This window comes from Fukomys damarensis, unplaced genomic scaffold (genome assembly GCF_012274545.1).
Source record: "Fukomys damarensis isolate Sample0158 unplaced genomic scaffold, DMR_v1.0_HiC HiC_scaffold_24, whole genome shotgun sequence".
Taxonomy (NCBI): domain Eukaryota; kingdom Metazoa; phylum Chordata; class Mammalia; order Rodentia; family Bathyergidae; genus Fukomys; species Fukomys damarensis.
The window spans coordinates 3,582,758-3,601,984 of NW_022900936.1; the positions used below are offsets into that span (position 1 = coordinate 3,582,758).

At 59.3% G+C, this 19,227-nt stretch overlaps 1 protein-coding gene across 1 annotated transcript in view; it reads left to right on the forward strand.

Annotated features, from left to right (window-relative positions):
* The window catches only part of Umodl1 (uromodulin like 1), a 43,315-nt gene that overhangs the window by 9,937 nt on the left and 14,151 nt on the right, over nucleotides 1-19,227 (forward strand). The window contains exons 4-12 of the mRNA XM_010636473.2: nucleotides 121-239; nucleotides 1,131-1,317; nucleotides 2,202-2,342; nucleotides 7,914-8,168; nucleotides 11,602-11,714; nucleotides 12,834-13,053; nucleotides 15,944-16,081; nucleotides 17,435-18,031; nucleotides 18,738-18,995. Of these exons, the coding sequence (XP_010634775.1) occupies nucleotides 121-239; nucleotides 1,131-1,317; nucleotides 2,202-2,342; nucleotides 7,914-8,168; nucleotides 11,602-11,714; nucleotides 12,834-13,053; nucleotides 15,944-16,081; nucleotides 17,435-18,031; nucleotides 18,738-18,995 (2,028 nt within the window). The remainder of the gene's footprint in view (nucleotides 1-120; nucleotides 240-1,130; nucleotides 1,318-2,201; nucleotides 2,343-7,913; nucleotides 8,169-11,601; nucleotides 11,715-12,833; nucleotides 13,054-15,943; nucleotides 16,082-17,434; nucleotides 18,032-18,737; nucleotides 18,996-19,227) is intronic.

Here is a 19,227-nt window from a genome sequence, read left to right on the forward strand (position 1 = left end):
TGAGGCCCCTTGTCTGCCCCTTAAAGTGCTGCGTGGCCTCCTGTCTCCCAGGCTGCTGTCCCCTCGCCTGGGGGCCCCTGTGGCCCTGCCCCCAGACACCCATCTGTCTTTGCCCTCCAGACGCAGGTGAGAGCCCGTGGAGCTGGTACAATGTGACCATGCGGGTGAAGACGGACTTCGAGGACCTGCAGCAAGTGGACCCCAAGCTCCGGAACCACTCGCACCTCCTCTGCTCCCTGGTGGGTGCGATGCGGGGACCCTGTGCTGCCTTCTAATGCGAGCCGTGTCGGTGGGAGGAGCTTTAAGTGGGCAAGAGACCCACGCAGCTCCTGCACCCCCATTTCCCCACGGAGACCTGGGTGGGACTGCATAGCCTGCTGTGGTTTGGGTGACGCCGGCGTGGTGTGTGGCTGCCACTGCGCCTGGCTTCCTGGGGCTGTGGAGTCAGGAAATGAAGAGCAGACACGGGACAGGGTTGCACTGATGCTGTGATTTTGACAGTTGGCGGGATCTCCCACCACACTCTAGCTCCCATCCCTCGGTGCATGGCTCCAAGGACCTGGGGTCCTGGCTTGGGCGGGGTGGGGGGGCCCCAAGGGTCCGGGGTGACTGCTGTGTGAATGTCCTGTGGCGGAAGGCCACCAGCGGGCACAGACTGACCCTCTGCATTGGCCCAGGAATCTCGCAACAGGCACGGCAGGGCTGGCTCCTCTGGGGCGCCAGGCCTCTCTCGGAGGCCCAGGACAGCTGTCCTGCTCTGCTCCTCCCCCTCGGTGTTTGTCTCTGCTCAAGTTTCCCTTTGCGTCCGCGTACGACCCCAGCCCTCCTGGATCCCGGCCCACCCTAATGAGCTCATTTTGCCACATCTGCCGCAAAACTGTTCCCAAATAAGGCCACGTCCCAGGATGCCAGGGGTCAGGGCTCCAGCATGCCAGCCTTGCTCGGGGGCACAGTTCAGCTGAGAAGTGGAGGGTGCCAGAGCTTGGGGCTGCGGCCGCAGACGCCAGCGGGGCTCTGTGTAGAGCAGCCTGAGTCTGCAGCTGTGCCCGATGGGGAGCACTTCCCTGACTCCACCTCTTTTCTGTCTGGGGCGCCCTTCCACATTTGACACCCTCTTTCCGGCTTCACAGGTGGCCAGTGCCTTGCAGCCGCTGGACTCTGCCGTTCACTACCTGGGCTCTGCCAGCGGGGACACCTCCACCACGGTGTCAGGGCTGCTGCTGGGCCTGGCCCGGCCGCTGTCTGTTGCCAACGTCTCCGCCATGCTGGACGACATCATGAGGCGTGTGTGTGAAGTGATGGGCATCTGGGTGCAAGGTTCGTCTTCCTGGGGGCCCACAGCGGGGCCTGGGCAGCCCAGGTACAAGTGGACTCTGAGGCCAAACCAGGATGGTGTACACTGAGGGGATCAGGTCCGGGCGAGAGGTCCCGGATCGAAGGTCCTTGCCTAAGTGCACAGCTGCCGCCTTGCTCCTGGGAGAAACGAGCTGGCCACTTCATCCAGTTTTGCATCGGTCCAAGCCAGGGGTTGGCACCCAGCTTGTGGCAAGGGCCTTGGGGGCCACGTGTCCTCCCTGCCAGCAGCGAAGCAGCCACTGAGGCCCGCAGGCCCGCGGCTGGGGGCACAAACTCCGCCTCCATCAGCAGGTGCAGCTCACCCTCCTGACAGGCGGCTGCTCTGGGGCTGTGGTACTGCAGGTCACACGTGACGGTGCCAGGGTCAGAGCTTGGGTGGCATTTTCCTTCCCCTGAGAGCCACAGACATTCTTGAGACCCGAGCTAGGGCTTTGCGGGGGACCAGGGACAGCTGGTTCCGCCTGCCCCGACTGTGCCCTGCAGCTGGTGGCCACCCGGACCCTGGAGGCCGAGACCCTACTGCAGGGTCCACGGGAGCGAGGTTGGGGGCTGCCGTACAGCAGGGGCATCTGCATCCAGGCGACTCCGTCCGCCTCACCCACAGGAAGTGGGAACGTTGCACTGAGACGGGCGGAGTGGGGGATGACTAAGCCTCAGGAATTTGGGCCCAGGGAGGGGCTGGTACTGCGGGTGACCCGGGAGGGGATCTGCACCCCTGCCCAGATGCAGCTGCAAGAGCCTGGCTTTGCCTTGCTCCGTCCTGGGCACAGAGCGGCTTGGTGTGAGGTCAGGGTCAGGGGACGTATCGGGTCACGATGGGGGCTCACTGGGCCTCTCCTTCACAGATGTGGACGAGTGTGTCTACGCCGGGCTGCAGCCCTGCTCCCGGGGGCAGCGATGTGTGAACCTGGAAGGCTCCTACCAGTGTCTCAGAGGCACCCAGGCACCTGCCCCATCGGCCCCTCTGCTGGGCCATGCTGGCGAAGGTAACGCTGGGCTCCTGGGGTGGTGAGGACGGTGCAGGGGTCCCTAATGGACCACAGAGGCCTCTGTCTCTTCCCTCGAGGCCACAGCTCCTGCTGGACATGGCGCTGGGTTCTCGGGGCCGCGTGGGGCTCCTGGCCGGCTGTCCTTGCGCGGTGCTTCCGTGTGTATCTGGTGCTGCCCCCGGGGCAGACACATGCAAGGGCGGGCCCTGACTGCTCCCTGGCAGGATGTCAGCCACTCGAGGCCTGTTGAGCGTGGCCTTGACCTTCCAAGAGGTGGGGGACACAGTCCTGTTTATGTTGCAGCTGCAGACACAGCTGGGCGGTGCTGGCTCTGCAGGGTGACAGGAGCCGCCTGCGGGCACTGGACAGGAGAACCTGGTCTGGTGTGGGGGGCACATGCGGTCAGCACCTGCGTCAGGCTGTCAGGAGTCACTGCGTACAGGGGTCACCCTTGCTTGGTTCCACTTTCTCATGATTATCAAATAGTAAATGAAAAACTCTGGAGATAAACAGTTCCTGAGTTTTCAGTTGCAGTGGGTCTGGAGCCCCATCCTGCTCGGCTCACGACTCATGCCTGTGTCCTGTGTATGCACTCTGGGTACGCAACCTTCCCGGTAGGCAAGGAGCAGCCACCTCGGTCATCAGCTGAGGCTTGGATGGACTGGTGCCTCCTCTCAGATGCAGTGGGCCCTTGACTTACGAACTCAATTCATTCCTGAGCAATGACTGTAACTCAGATTGGTCAGTGAAGGCTCAGGCTCCTCTGCACAGCCTTCGAGGTCTCTCTCCTGCACGCAGCAGATCTCAGAGTTCTCAGGGAGACACTGGCCCGGGACTTCTCAGGGAGCCCCACACAGGAAAGGGTGCTGTTCTGTTCCTTCCAGAACTCTGTAAGGGTTAGGTCTGCATCTGAGACCATCTGAAAGCACAAGTGATTAACATTCAGGTTGTAACTCAAGACTTTGTTCAGTAGCTAAAATGAAAATTCCGGTTATAACCCAAGTTGTTTGTATGTCAGGCCGGTTGTAACTCAAGGGTCCACTGTATTTCCTGCTACGTCTTGGGTGCTGCTTACCGTGTTTCACCATAGTGCCCTCCCCTTTCACACTGGATTTTACCTTACTGAAATGCCACTGAGGCGTAATTTTGTGCCTTGGTGTGTTCACTCCTCATGTGTGAGGAAAGTCTCCACCCTGGGTAGTTTTTGGTGATGGGGGAGCTGGTGTCCTACAGCAGTGATGTAACTCTCTCAGCTCTTTCCCCGGGGTGCGCTCTGATGGCATCGGACATTCTGCTGTGAAGATGCCCACTTTAACGTCAGGATGCAGTTTAGAGAATGCCCAGGTCGAACCTGTTCACTACTGATCTGTGTGCTCTTCTCCCTTGAAAAGGACTTGCAGGGAAGAGGCTGGGACTTCTCAGTGAGCCCCACACAGGAAAGGGTGCTGTTCCGTTCCTTCCTCCCTCCCCTCAACACCATGTGAGTCCCCAGTGCAGAGGCCCGCGTGCCCTGCAGCCACATGCACCTTGGGAGCTGAGGTGTGCACAGCTGGGGAGGCCGCCCTGCACCAGCTTCACCTGCGTGTCTGTCCACACCTGGACAGCGCTGCCTGCGATGGCCCTAGGCTTTGTGGTGCTTCGACCAAAGTGTCATTATGCAAAGCCCAGCTGCGTTTGCTGGGCGACACCAGCTCAGAGAGCTTCTCTCTCGCTTCTCTGCGACCTGGAAGGTCTGCCCGGCTCATGCGCCTCTTCCTCCTCACGACCCTGTAGCCCCAGTCTGCAGTCTCCACAGTGCACAGATTCCAGGGCAAGGGTCTTGGCCCTTTCTTGGGAACACAGACTGCACTCAGTCATTTTTAGTCTCATCAGAAATCTGAAAAAACATCAGGCTTTGTCGCCAATGGTCAAGGTTGCCGCCAGCCTCGGCCCCACCCCCCAGCACCGGAGATGCACGCTGCCTTCTGGGACACGGACAGGGTGGCCACACAGGCCTGGCCACACTTCCAACAGCACAGACAGACACACCCCGTTTCCAGATCGGAGACAGGGTGAATTCTGACTGCACGCTGCAAAGGGCGCAGCACGTGTTTTAAATTTAGAAGCTAACAGAAATGAGCAATCTGCTGGAATGGCTCAGGGGGACAAGTTCTTGGAAAATACAGCACAAATTTCAGATATTTTTCTTGTGAAATTAGTCACCCAATTAAAGACGTACAGGCAGCTCGATCCTTGCCCAGATCAGAAACGGGAAGAAACACTGTGTGGTTTGCACTCCGCCCTGTAGGCTTTGGGGACCGCAGGGGTCCCCTGATGTGACTCTGCTGCCTGCTGAAGCCCACCGGCTTTTCAGCTCTATAGGGAGAAGCCTCCTGGGGCCTGGCAGGCGTGGGTGCCGGTGTGTGGAGCCAGGGCTGGCACTGAGCCCCAGCCCAGTTCCCCCAGGTCTGGGCCCGCTGCTGTGATCGGTTTCATGTGAATGTCAGGTCCTGGCTCCAGTCCAGCTCAAGTCTCCACCGCCCCGGGCCCGGTGTCAGGCTGGCCAGGGAGAAAGGGACGAGTCCACAGAGAGCTCACGGGAGAGGTGGCACTCAGAAGCGCGAGCCCAGGCCACAGATGGGAGGCTCTGGGGTGGCCGCACGAGAAGGGTCAGGCCTCGGATTTATGGCCCCAAGCCTAGGACGGGGAGTGGCAGGGAGAACCGTGCTGCCGGGGCCCTCGGATGAGGCAGTCAAGAAGTAAGTTTGTTTGTAAGCTCACATTTGAAGAGGGTTACCGAAAAGCTACAGTAACCAGGGAGGGGTCCTGGCCAAGGAAGGGCCCCAAACCAATCCCAAGGGGCTTGTCCGGGACACAGAGAATCAGAGGTGGAATGAATCGTTCTGATTTTAAAACGTCTCAGCCAGCGTGGGGGTGTGCAGTGTCATCCCAGCACTCTGCAAGGCAGGGAAATGGCACGGTCCACACCTGCCCAGGCATCTCGGCCTCTATCTTAAAATAAAAAAATAAGAAAAGAGCTGGGCTGCAGCTCATCTGTCCCACAGAAGCAGGATTAGCCTGAGGGTGTCAGAAGGTACTCAGTTTTTCAACAATGTAAGAGGAACCCACCCACAAGTTGTGTGGCCCGGCCGTGGGGCAGCTGCCTGGAAGCCTAAGACTTGGGACACACGTGAGTGTCTTGTGGCTGCTGTGACAAAGCCACTGCCACACAAACAGCCAGAGAGTGTTAGCAGGGATCACTGGCCACACCCAGGTCCAGGCAGGGCTTCACTGCCTGTTTCTGCCTCTTTGCCTTCTGGTGGCTGCCAGCACCCCTTGGCTTGTGGTCCCACCTCCCTCTTCAAAGACAGCTCTTGTGCTCTCCGTGCCCTGCATCACAGGGCCTCCCTTCTGCATGGCCAAGGCTCCCTCCTCCCCGCTTTTATCAGGACACTTGGGATCGTACTCTGGGCCACCACGGATTGCCCAGGACAGTCTTCCCATCTCAAGATCCCTAACTTGATGGCACTTTTGAAGACTGTTTTCCCGAGTAAGAGTCCCAGAGATGAGGACCTGTTATCTCGGGAAGGCACCTTCTAGCCTTGCTTGGTGGGAGAGAGGGCGGCTCAGGTGTAAAGCAAGTGAACTTGTCCTGAGTCATTCGACAGCTTTGCCGTTCCAGCCTGGCCTTTCTGGGCCTCGGTTTTGTCTTCTGTGAGTGGGGGTCGTAGAAGAACCTCTGTGAGGGTTGTGGTGGGACTCGGCACGACCTGGGTGGTATGGCCGTGTCCCTGCTGTAGGAGGCACTGGTGGGTGTTTCTTTGTGCCTGTTGGGCACTGTCATGAGTGTGAACTTGTTGCCAGGCTTGGTGGCCGAGTCAGGTCATGGCAGTTGCTCGGGAAACCCAGCACCATGTGAAGTTGCCGCTACTGCAGGCGAGAAGTGGCTGGAGGGGTGGTGCTGCCGTGGATGAGATCGGGACGTCCCCAGCCTCGCAGGGTCACAGGAGTGGCCTGCGCAAGGTGACCGGCTCACAGGCCTTTGCCCCCACGCCTGGCAGAGAGGCAACGAGGAGACGACGGGTCACAGCCCAGGCAGGGACCCCGAGCTGCTGCTCGAGCCTTCACCTGGGGCTCCACTCACCCCACCTTCCTGTTTTTGGGGTGTCCTGCCGTCCTGCTTGTCATGTGTTTTCATAGCACAAAAGTAAAACGGTTGGTGCTTTCAGCAGATATTTATTTTGTTTTTCTGAGACAAGTTCTCGCTGTGCAGTCCAGGCTGGCCTTGAACTCACTGTGTAGCTCACTGTTGGCCTCAAACTAGTGAAGAGCCTCCTGCCTCAGCCTCTTGAGTGTTGGGTCTGTGTAGTACAAAGCGGAATTGAGTCTTTGTACTTTACTTCTCTTCCCGTCCTTGGAGCGTGGTGAGGGAGCGGCAGGAATTGGCATGAATGGGAGCAATGCTGTCCACTGAGGCAGGGACCACGTGGGCTACTGGAGATCGATCCCTTCTGCTCCGAGACAGGACTGCAAAAGGCACCACGGGGAACCAGACGCTCAGGTGGTTTACGAAAAGCAGCTTAGCACCTGGTCAGGGCTGTGTAAGTTGCGGGGCTGTGATTGGATGTGAAATGTGATTCTGAGCCTCTTGGTAGCCAAGGCAAAAAGGGAAATGGGTTGCATTGTTTTTTGTTTTGGTTTTTTTATTGAGGAAGTGTAACATGTGTTTGGAAAGACTGAATGTTTTCCCAATAGGAGAAAGCATGAATCCTATGAGCTCCAACAGGAAGGACTTTGGGAAACCACATAGTTTGAAATTATTTGTTCTTTACTATGGTTTTATGAAAGATTTTTTTAAAGTTCCTCATTTCTTGTAGAACTGCAGCTCTGAATGCGTACACAGTTTGGTGCCTTGACTGAGGGCCACCTCTTTTTTCGTAATTTCTCCTCCCATCAGCCAGAGCCCGAGTTTTCACCTAAAACGGAGCTTTCGCTCTAGCAGAACCCCGGACACTGGCGGCTGCTACCCCAGCCTTGCAGCCTGCAGCTGGGAGCTCTTCTCTGAGATAGGTCCCCTACGCAGCCCAGGCTGGCTTTGAACTCAGCGACTCCCTGCCCCGGCCTCCCGAGTGCAGGGTGACAGGTGTGAGCCACCGCCTGGCCACAGAGCTTGGATGGGACAGGAAAGCAGGTGCGGGCCACGTGGGCCACCGGCCGGACCCGGAGGCCTCTTCCTGACGGGGCCCTCGGGGCCCAGGGTCGGCAGCCAGGAGCCAGTGCTGTGGCCATGACCAGCGCGGGTGCGAGGACACTGCGGGATCTCCACAGAGGGGCTGGCGCTCTGGTGACCACAGCGCCCACGGAGCACGGCTGTGCACGGTTCTGTGTCCTCCCGCTGCAGATGCACCCTCATCTCACCGCCCTCCAAGATGACCCGGGGTTTCCAGGAGACGGGGTGGGCGTGGCCAGATGAGTGGGTTTCATTCCTAATTGTGTCACCGTGGGCTACAAGCGGGCGTCCTGATCAGGAAGCCAGTGTCACGCCTTCAGGAAGCCCACACGTCTGCCTGCCTTCCCTCTGCTCCCCAGACTGTCCCCCGATCCGGGACCACGTGGCCCTCAACGTCACCAGCAGCAGCTTCTGGGTGTCCTGGAGCGCGAGTCCCTCTCCCAGGCGGGACTTTCACGTGCAGGTGTCCCGGGGTGAGCAGCTTCTCCGCAGCGCCTGGACCAGCGTCCCGGCCCTGTGGGTGACCGGGCTGGAGGCCGGGCAGCTGTACACCGTGAGGACCAGCTACCAGGGCTGCGGGGCCAACATCTCCACCACGCTGAGTGTCAAGACTGGTAAGGCTCGCCGGAAACCGGTCACCTCCTCGGGAGGCGGTCTCCCTGTCCCGGTCTCTGGCCCCACGCATCACCCTGTGCTTCCCGTGGTTGGGAGAGCAGACATGGCCGGCCACAGCACGCTCTGTCCCCTTTCGGCTTCCTTCCCACTCTGGCCTCTAAATTTCTCCCTCTCTCTTTTTTAAGTTTCTTACTCTTTCATTTTTTGGTACCAGGGATTGAACTGAAGACCTTGCACTTACAAGTCAGGTGAGGTGCCCCTGAGCTGAATCCCTGGCTCCCTGCATCAATTGTCTGGGGCTCACTGTGACTTCGGTCAGCAGTGACAACCAACAGGCTCTGTGGGACCCATCTGTCCATCATCCAGAGCATGTGCGGGGTGTGATAAAAAAACGGTGAAATCTACATTTTACAAATGATCACAGTAAAGACAGACTGCCACGAATCCCCTGAAAATCCTGCCCTCCCTTCGAGCACACTCCTCCCACGTCCCGGCCCCTCCTGCAGCTGCTCTGGAGCCCTCTTTCCTGAGTGTCTGCAGCTGTACTGTCCTGGCTGCCTCGATGTGCTGAGTGGATTCAAAAGGTTTCCCTGTCACAGTCATTTTGTCTCTGGAAAGAGCCGGAAATCACACGGTGCCAGATCTGGGGACTCAGGTGGCTGACGACACAGCGTCGTGTGTTTACGAGCTGCCTTTCTGCTGGGTGGCGCCGGGAAGCAGCAGTCACTGGGTTTTTGATCACACCTCGTAAAGACACTCATGGACACTCATCCCCCCGACTTAGTCTCCAGCTTCCCAAGCCCCACCTCACCTGTCCAGGGACAAGGGAGGGACACTCCTTTCCCTGGGGAAAGTGAGGCCACAGAGGGGTCACTTACCTGAGTCATCCTGCATGTGGAGGGGCGTGGGTTCTCCCCAGCTCGCCCCCTGCAGTCTCCCTATGGGGACACAGAATGGGGCCCTGCAGCCCCCGCAACACCGCACCCCGGGAAGGCTCCTCAGCCACAGCCTGGGGGGATCAGGGGCCCTCACTACCCACTGGATAGCTCCTTTTGCTGTTCAGCCTTGATTTTCTTCCCTTCTCTGTGTTTGGAAAAGGCCTTTGGTCAGGGGCCCCTGCTAATTTGGTCTCGGGCCGCCTGCGCCCCCAGGTGGTGGATGGGACCGCAGCTCGGCAGAGCTGAGTCAGGAAGGAGCAATGCTCAGATAACGCTAAATTCTGTCTGAGAGTGTTAGTCCGCGTCCGCAGCGCGTGGTGTTGGTGTTCGTGTGCGGAGTCGGGGCCTGCGCATCTCACACCCCAGTTCCTGTTTTCACCCTTTTCCCTCACCTCTCTTCCCCTCCCTCCGTCTCTTGATCCCTTTCCCATTGAGAACAACCTAGCTCCCTACTTTTACCTACTATCCCTACTGTTATCCATCTTTTATGCTACTGCATTTATAATTTGTGTTTCTCACATAAGAGAACTCATGCAACATTTGCGCTTGTGTGTCTGGTTCACTTTGCTTAGCCTTATAGGTCTCACGGTGCTTCCATTTTCACGCAGATGACTCAAGCCCAGCCTCCTTTGTGACACAGTGTGTAAATGCCATGTTCTCTTTATCCGTTCATCTGTTGATGGACATGTAGGAAGCTTCCCAGCTTTAGCTATTATGCATTGTGCTGCTATAAACATGGGCGTGCATCTGTCACTTGAATATGATGTCTTTAACTCTTATGGGAAGATACCTAGATGAGAAATAGCTGGGTCAAATGGATCGCTTTTCTAGGAAATGTCCACACTGATTTCCACAGTGGTTGCACTATTTTACCGTCCCACCAACCAGGTAGAAGCCCGCAGCCTTGCCAGCATTTGTTATTTCTGATTTCTTGATGATGGCCATTCTTTCTGGAGTGAGATGGATTCTCACATTTCCATAATGACCAGCGTGGCTGAGCATTTCCTTCTGTATTTATTGGCCATTTAGACTCCTGCTTCTGTGAAATGTCCTTTCGCTTGCTCATTTTCTGTTGGGTCTTTATTGGGGGGGGGCTCTCATTTTTTGAGTTTTTTACATATTCTAGGTCTGAGTGCTCTGCCAAGCCCTAAGTTTTAGATGACTTATTAGTGTGTTGTTATAACTGCTTCTACTTAATATCGGTTATGGTTGTGTCTTCCTCTGCCTGACTTGTGACCTTTATCCTGGGTCCGTGCTTGGGGCAGAGCAGCCTGCGTAGGTTTGGGGACTGTCTGGGCTCAGATGTCCACTGGGCATTCTGGGAGTCTCTCTGGGTCCAAGCAGGGTGACCCTTAGCACAGTGGGCACAGGTGATGGGCTCTGTGTGGGGCCCTTGGCACCAGGCCAGAGCGGGGGGTGGGCTGTTCACGGCCAGAGAAATGGGGAGCTACAGCGTGACTGCGTCCCTAGACCCGCTGACCCTCTCTGGGCAGGATGGTTTCGCTCTGGAATGAAAGTGACGGCGTTCCCCCTGTGCCACCTGGAGCCTTTTCCAGAGTCCAGAGAAAAAGTCACCTCCCTAGCAGGCGACCAGTCCTACCAGTTTCAGAGCTGGTCTGGGACTTTCAGAGCTGAAACCTGGACAGTCCCAGCAAATTGGGAGCAGTTACCCACCTCATCCTGGGGCCTTTGGGGACCCAGGACAAGGTCCTGGCTGGACCTGGTGGCTATGCACAGGACAAAGGGGTACAGCAGCCCTCCAGGACAGAAGACTTGGGGAGGTCTTTGTGCCCCATGTGTGTTTGAATCCAGTCCCTGATGGAGTCTCGGGTCCCTGTCCTGGCTGTCACCATTTGTGCTGATGGAAATATTACTTGCACGGATTCCCCCAGAGGGGTCACATCAATCTAAGCCTAATTCAGTAATGTACAGCGGACCCCTGACTTATGAACTCAGTTCGTTCCCAAGGGCTGGTTGTAACTCAAGTTGGTCAGTGCAGGCTCAGGCTCCTCTGCACAGCCTTTGAGGTCTCCCTCCTGCACACAGCAGATCTCAGTGTCCTCAGGGAGACGCCCGCCCGGGACTTCTCAGTGAGCCCACACAGGACAGGATGCGGTCCTGCTCCTTCCAGAGCTCTGAGGGTTACATCTGTTCTGAGACCATCAGGAAGCACAAGCGGCATTTGTGTTGTTACTCAAGACTTGTTCCTAAGGGAAAACTGAAATCTGATCCTAACCCAAGTTGTTCGTATGTCAGGCCAGTTGTAATTTAAAGGTCTACTGTATTTTTAAAAATTTCTCTATCAAATAATAGGTTTTATGGAAATCCTCGGTGCAAACACGTGTAACTGTTTATTATGTTCGCTTTTTTGTGTTGTTGGGGCCGGAGCCCAGGGAGCTAAGCGGGGGCTCAGCACGAGCCACACCCCTAGCCCCGCGAGGCACCCGTGACCCCAGGCTCCAGCTAACAAGTGCGCCCATCCTGTCTGCCTCAGACGCCCGGGTGTTTGAAGTTGTCATCAGGATCACAGACCGAAACCTGACAGAGCAGCTGCTGGACGGCAGCAGCGAGGAGCACAGGGACTTCTCCTGGCAGCTGCTGCGCGAGGTAAGGGCAGAGGGCGCCGGGACCCCCACTCGGCCGGCTCCTCCCCTCGAGGAGGCAAAGTCTCCCTCACCTGTGCATCAGGAAATCGGGCTCCCTCTCACAGGGCTCCTCACGCCCCCTCTTCTGGGGCAGGTGATCTAGATCTTCATAATGTGCGCCTTCCCCCAGAGGGGCTCCACCGCCCGGCTCCACCACCGGGCTTTTCTTGGCACCCAGATCCCAGCATCCGGTCCGGGCTAAGCAGGGACAGCAGCCCGTGGCCTGGTGGGTGGGGCCTGTTAAACACTGCGGAGTGGGGGGGCAGAAGTGACTTCCCAGACTGCACAAACCGAGGAAGATCTGAGAGCCGGCCCTCCCCTCAACTGAAGGGTTCCCCTGCCTCTGTCATGGACACTGGCTGAGGGAGGACACGGGGCCCCGGGTCAGACAGAAGGACAGACTCCTCCCCCGCCCCAACGGCAGGCGGCCCAGGCATCCTTGGGGCCACCTTCAGTCTGCAAGTCTCAGGAGGGGTCCTGTGTCACCGCCAGGGAGTCTCAGGAAGCCTCAGTCTTTTCTAGCGGGCCACAGACAGACCTTCCTAACCTGGCCCAGCTGGGCGCTTGTTTGTCGTACCCGGAGGTCAGTGGGCGCCCTTCCTCCCAGGGAAGCAGCCATGTGGACTCCCAAGGCCGCTCCTTTACAACAGCCGCAGATACAGGTCCTCTGCCTGTGGGAGGCGTGGACGGTTAGGAACCCATGCGTGGCTGCCCCCAAACACTCCACAGGAAGTCAGCTTTCTAGGGTGTTGGGGGACTCTTGCTTTCCCAATGCACGTTCTCTGGTGTTTGGGGGACCCCGAGTGCAGGCAGTCCGTGTGCTTTCTGGGGGTCCAGCCCAGCATGGAGGGTTCGCCAGGAGGCCCCGGGACTGACCCTTGGTGGTCCCTCTCCACCCGTCACTCAGCTCCTCCCTGCCCCACCCCCACCCCCGTTCCCTTCTCGCCAGCGCTCAGGGCACCCAGGGTGTGGTTTGTCTGATGCCCACGGCCAGAGCTGGGTTCTCTGGGAAGACGGGTCCTGTGCCCGGGAGGACGTTGCCGCCGCCGCCTTTGAGCGGCCATGGTCTCTTCCCGGCCAGGTTGAGAACTCCTTCCCGCCGGCCCTCTCAGACCTGCACAGCAGGGGGAAGCTGAGGCTGGAGATTGCCTCGCTCCGGGCGGGGAGCCTGGTGGTGTCACTCCGAGTCATCGTGCAAGACCCCGAGTCCCCAGTGGGCGTCTCCACGCTGGCCCCCATGCTGCAGCTCCTGTGTGCAAGCGCCGTGTTCCAGATTGATCCTCAGGGGACGCGAGTGCAAGGTGTGTCCCCACCCCATGCCACCTCGCTGCCCCTCCATCTCAGGTCGTCTGGGTGGCTGTGAGTAGGACTTTGCTTTATCCAAAAGCTAAATGCCGTGATGGAAACACAGGCCCTCCTCCGTGTCCCCCACAGGAACCAGGGCCAGAGCTGGGGACCTGCATCCCACCTGTGTTCGGGGAAGGAGACAGCGCCACAGAGCCAGGGACTTATTTCTGAGCAGAATGGGGCTGGGGTTCAGATGGGGCTGAGGCTGGGGCTTCCGTTCCTGTGGTTGGGGTCCAGCATCTTGGTGTCTGTCAGCTGCACCCCGGCTGGGCTGTCTGGGTTCACTTCCTGTCACCTTGGAGCATGAGGCTGTAGATGCAGGAGGGACAGGAGACAGAAAGAGACACAGAAGCAGAGAAAGCCTCCAAGTAGAGACCTGGACGCACAGACAGATAAAGCAAGGGCTGGAGAGAGAGGCAGGGGAGCAGACAGACGCAGGGGCAGAGGGGTGCAGAGCCGTCAGAGACAGGGAAGAGCTAGGGAGTAGGAGACAGAGCCAGACAGGGTGCAGCTCCTCCTTGCAGTGGGGCCTTTGCTCTGCACCTGGACTGGGACCCCCCAGTACCCCGAGCAAGTGGGTCTAAGTGTGAGCGGGGTCACCTTGGGCTCAGTGTGTGCTGGCTGTCCCCACAACCGTCCCGCCCAGGAGTGCTCATCTGCACCTTGGAGTCACCACAGCAAAGCTCAGCTGAGAAGAAGGTGGTCCCACCACTGATAGGCCTTCTCCGCTGGGCTGTGGGCTGGGGACTCTGTGTCTACCTGAGACCAGTGCTCTGGGTAGCCTGGGCCTGCCTGCCTCCCCCTACTCCCCAACTCTGATGGACCAGGTCCTGGGCTGTGCCAGGTCTTGGTCCATGGACCCTGGGCACCTGGGATTCAGGGGATTGAGCAGCAAACCCCCAAAAGGTCCATCTCTACCCAGGACCTCCAAATGTGACCTTATTTATTTAGAGTAAGGGTTTGCAGCACTAAGTAAGGTCAGGATCTCAAAATGTCGTCATCCTGTGACTCATAGAGGGTCCTTGAGCTAGGACAAGCCTTCTTTCACAAGACGGGTAGGCAGAAGAGCCTCCCGTGGGAGGTTGGAGGTGCGGGGGCGTGACCACGAGCCCAGGGGCTCCGGGAGCCGTGAGCAGCGGAAGAGGCAGGAAGAGATTCCCCTGCCAACACCTTGGTGGTGGTCTTTGCTCTGTGGCTGATAGAGAAGTCACACCTTGGGCACAGCTGGAGCGTTCCTGGGCCCTCTGGGAACACTTGCTCTCACCTGGGGGCCGAGAGTCCCTCGCCTGACCCAGAGGCTGCCGGAGCCTTTGGGGGAAGCAGGTTGTCATGACCCCGTCTTTGCCTGAGCCTCTGGCCTGGGCTGGGACTGCCCTCCTGCTCGTCCTGACCGGTCTGGCTGCCTAGTACGGTGCCGACACGTGTGGTAGTGTTCCCGGTGCACACCGCCCCGCCTCTGAGCGGGAACCGGCTGGCCTTGGCTCTAGTGCGTGGGGTCAGGCAGCGTCCCAGGAAGGAGTTCGCTCCACAGAGTGACCGAGGAAGCAGTGTGCAGAGGCAGTGGGCCACGCACCTCTGAGTCTCCACTGTGCAGAATGGAATGGGCCTCTGTCTTGGCTCAAATCCAGCCAACCCCGCACTGCTGGCCTGTTGGGCCGTGTGTGTGTTCCTGGGGACCGCCACCTGCTGCTGGGCCCAGCCTACCGCCTGGCACCCCTCAGGAACCACATGCTTCCTGAGGGTGCCGTGGCTCCTAGCAAAGGCAGCTCATTCAGAGTCCTCTCCAGCCAGCAGGCTGCACCCTGAGGCAACATCAGCTCAGCCCTGCCCAGTGGCCTCCCTGTGGGCAGTGATCCCAGCAACAGGCCTTCCAGCTTGAGATACTTTGTCTCACTGTGTAGCCCAGGATGGATTTGAACTCCCACTCATGTGCCTGCCCCTGTTCTTAGGGTTTCATTCATACCTATGGTTTAGTCGTGTGCCACAATCCACTGGCACATCTCAGAGCAGTGGAGGGCTGAGGTGGGGTAACCAGAGAATCCAGAAAGGATGGGGAGGAGGAGGAGAAAAAGAAGGGCGTGGGGGTCCCCGAGGCGCTTTGGTTGTGAAGTTTGGCCCCAGGTGGGTCTGCCCGACCAGGGCTTGGGTAGAGGTGGGGGGACAGGCGGGCAGGGACTTTGGGTCCTGAGGGTTGGAGGACCTCGCCTGCACCCTTCCCGGCCCATGGGGTGAGGTGCCCATGGCTGTTCCTGCCCAGCCACCTGGCGCCCCGGGGATGGCACAGGTGTCCACAGAGGCCTCACCCGACCCCTCCCGGCTCAGGGGTCTTTCTGTGTGTTGGCGGAAACACTGAATATTAAGGAATGTGACCCAACAGTGGGAGGGAGAGCAGACCAGAGGAGCACACAGGCGCGGTGGTGTACACCTGTCATCCCAGCACGGGGGCGGGGCTGGGGCAGGAGGGTCCCGAGTTCAAGCCCAGCCTGGGGAAGCTTGGAATTTAGGGCGACCCTGTCTCAAAAGAAAAAATACTAAAGGAGCTGGGGATGTAGCTTTGTGTAGAGGCCCGGGGTTCAATCCCCAGGACAGAAAGAAAGAGGAAGACAGGAAGGAGGCACATGCTCATGCCTGTGGGGACAGCGCGGCCAAGGAGCGGGTCCCGGTCTCCCCTCTGAGCCAACGCCGAGGGTGTGAGGCCCAGCTGTTAGTGGGGTGCCTGGTCTGAGGTCAGGGTCCCCTTCCCCAGGAGGGCCACCCAACCCCTTGTCACGCACCCCTGTCCGGCGCCCTCCATTTTCCAAGCAGTGTGGCCTCCTGCTCACCGCTGTCGCCTTCTCCCCGCAGACTGGGACGAGTGTGCCCACAGCTCTGAGCACGACTGCTCGCCGGCCGCCCGCTGCATCAACCTCGAGGGCTCCTACACCTGCCAGTGCCGTGAGGCCAGGGGTGCCAGCCCCGGCCAGGCTGGCTGGGCCTGTGAAGGTGCGTGTCCCTGTCCCTTGTCCTGTCCCCCTGTCCCTGCATCCCTGTCCCCATATCCCTGCCCCGTGTCCCTGTTCCTACATCTCTGTCCCTGAATCCCTGCCCCCGGATCCCCTGTCCCCATGTCCCCCGTCCCTGTGCCCCCATCCCTGTACCCCCCGTCCCTGTCCCTGTGTCCTGTCCCTGGATCTCCTGTCCCCACGTCCCTGTCCCTACATCTCTGTCCCTGAATCCCTGTCCCCGGATCCCCTGTCCCCATGTCCCCCATCCCTGTACCCCCATCCCTGTCCCTGTGTCCCATCCCTGGATCTCCTGTCCCCACGTCCTCCATCCCTGTGTCCCCATCCCTGTATCCCCTGTCCCTGTCCCTGTACCCCCTGTCCCTGTCCCTGTGCCCCCTGTCCCTGCGTCCCTGTCCCTGTGTCCCCATCCCACTCTGGGCCCCGGACACAGGGGTGGGGTTTTCCACCAGGAACAGTGCCAAGGCCCCACAGGAATGTTTAGTTTTTCTTTTAAAATGGCAATGATTGTGGTAGATCCACATACCGACTGCAGCCTGGCTTCTCTTCAGCTCTACCCTAATGCAATTGTAAAATTTAATTTTAACCATGTTTATGGAGGGTCAGGGGCCCACAGAAGCCAGGTGGCTGGAAGCCCAAGGAGGGGCGCAAGCCTAGGTGAACTTGAAAAGGGCCCTGAGAGGAGGGAGGTCTGGAGCCCCAGTCCCACTGCATCTCTGCCCCAGGTCTTTTGAGGGTCCACTTCTGACCAGTGGACTGGGGCCAGCAGTGTGCTGAGTGCAGAAGCAGGACGAAGCCCCCTGTGTCCACTTCGGATGCTGTGATCCATTGGCCATGTCTGGCCTGGGCGCAGGTGTGGGTAGAATAGGTGCTCGCACTACCTCATCGGGGAGAAGTCCTGATGCCCTTCCTGCTGCCAATGGTCCCACGTTTGGCTTTTTTTTTTTTTTTAATTTCCTGAATGCCCAGCATGCTGGTGAGAGAAGTTAGCACTGAGAACCACATTGAGCATAGATTTGGGGAATCCCTGCCATTTTCCCAGAGCCTCCAGGGAGTATTCTGAGGCTGGGAGGACAAGGCCTGCCAGGGTCTGCAGCCCCCCTGGCTTCAGCTGGGGTCTCGGCATCCTCTGTATGGGGGAAGCCCCCCACCTCTGCCTTAAGGGGTCAGGGAGGCAGTAGATGTGGCCTGTGTCCTCCGGGGGTCCCGGGAGGGGTGTGTGTGGGCTCTTTGGAAGGCAGTATTTCCCTGCCCTCTGGGACGGCCCTGCCTGGGGAGGGGCCGGGCTGCCCACTCAGCGCCTGCCGGCTCCCACACGCGGTGTGTCTTGCAGGTGACGCGGTGAGCCCCACCGGAAGTGCTCTGTCTGCAGCCATGGGGGTCACAGCCCCAGCCATCGGCACAGGAACCACAACCCTCGTCCCAGAGCCCCCCACGTTGTCACTTAGCCGCAGGAACCCAGGGGGCTCCCCAACACCAGCCCAGGCCTGGACCTCAGGGCCTCTGCCCAAGAGAGGGGCTGGTGGCATAGTCGGAGAGGAGAGAAATAGCACAGGGCCTGGCAGTGAGGAGGAGGGGCCCAGTGTAGTCCCGGACCCAGGGCCGGGCCATGGGGTCACCAGTTGGGGGTTCAGCAGAGCCATCTCCCCCAGGGCTCCCGGGCCAAGCCCTGGCTCCCCCTCCCCTCGGGGCACCACAGGTGGTCCAGTGAAGGCCCCGGGACAGCCATGGGGAAACGCCACCACAGAGCTGCCTACCTCGCCGGCCTCTGCCTCGGGCCCCCCAGGTCATGTGGAGTGGCACACCAGCCGCCCCACACGGGGGACACCACTGGATTCCGTGGGACTGCGGCAGGAAGACCCTGGGCCTTCCCCCTTCCGGGTCTCGCCATCGGTCCTCACCCCTGAGTCTCCAAAGACCCCCGCCTGTGGTGAGTGGCCCTAGGGACTGAGATCCCCATGGGAACTTCATAGTTTGCAGGGACCCAGAGGGCTACACCCCAGAGCTGTTGTGTCCCGCCAGCCTGAGACACACGATGGGGCCCACAACTCTGCACCCTGTCCTGTACCAACCTGTCCTGTACCCCCGCTCTCTGTGCCCCAGTTGCCTGCAACCCAGCTGTGCTATTCCCCCAGCTGTTGTACCCCAGCTGTCTAACCCCTGACTGGCCTGCACCCATCAGATCCACACGGCATTTGGGGTTTAGCCCTCCCCAGCCCCAGGACACCCAGGGGAGCAGCTCTGTGTTGTGCCACCCTTTGTCCTTGGTCCCTGCTGTGTGCAGAGCGCCTTCACCCTGGCTGTCCGTCCCTGTATCAGATTTATCCTCCCTCCACCCAGGCTGTTCCTGGGATGTCCATGTGGTGAGGGGTGGACAGCTTGGCTGGGAAGTGACCCAGACTCTGTGGAAGAGGCTTTGGTCCTGGAGACCCCTGGGCCAGCGTGACCACCTCAGAGACCAAGCAAAGCTGGGGAGGGTGAGCTGTTAGGACAGGGACCTCCTCACGGTGGGCTGCGGCAGTGAGGGCCTCCGGGACCTTTCCTGGCAGCTGTCGCGGAGGCCCGTCCTGTGTCTTTGATTCTTTGATCCTCTTCTTCTGAAGTTCTAACTTCAGCGTTTTTGTTTCGCTTCCCAGTTCCTGTCCCCATCAGAAAGGCCACGATCTCCAACGTGACTGGCACCAGCTTCCATCTGGCGTGGGCTGCAGACATCACCCCGGGCCTCACGTTCCATCTCACCGCCCTCTCCCCACGGAGCACCGCCGTGGGTCTGGACACCCGGGAGCCTAGCGCTACACTGTCGGGGCTGGAACCCGGCGTCCTGTACCTGGTGGAGATCGCAGCCAAAGCGTGCGGGAAAGAGGGCGCCAGGATGCAGCTGAAAGTGAGGACAGGTAGGGCCTGGGAAAGGCAAGCCCCACGGTGCTTACCGGAAGCGGGAGCGGTGTGAGCCCGGCACCGGGGAAACTGAGGCAGGAGAATCGTAAACCCAGTCTAACCTGGGCAATTCAGAGGGACCCTGCCTCAAAATGAAAAATAAAACCTGGGCCGGGGATGCAGCTGAGTGTGATGGCTCTGGGGCTTTCATCTGCAGTACCACAAAAGCAGAGAAAGACACAGACTCGG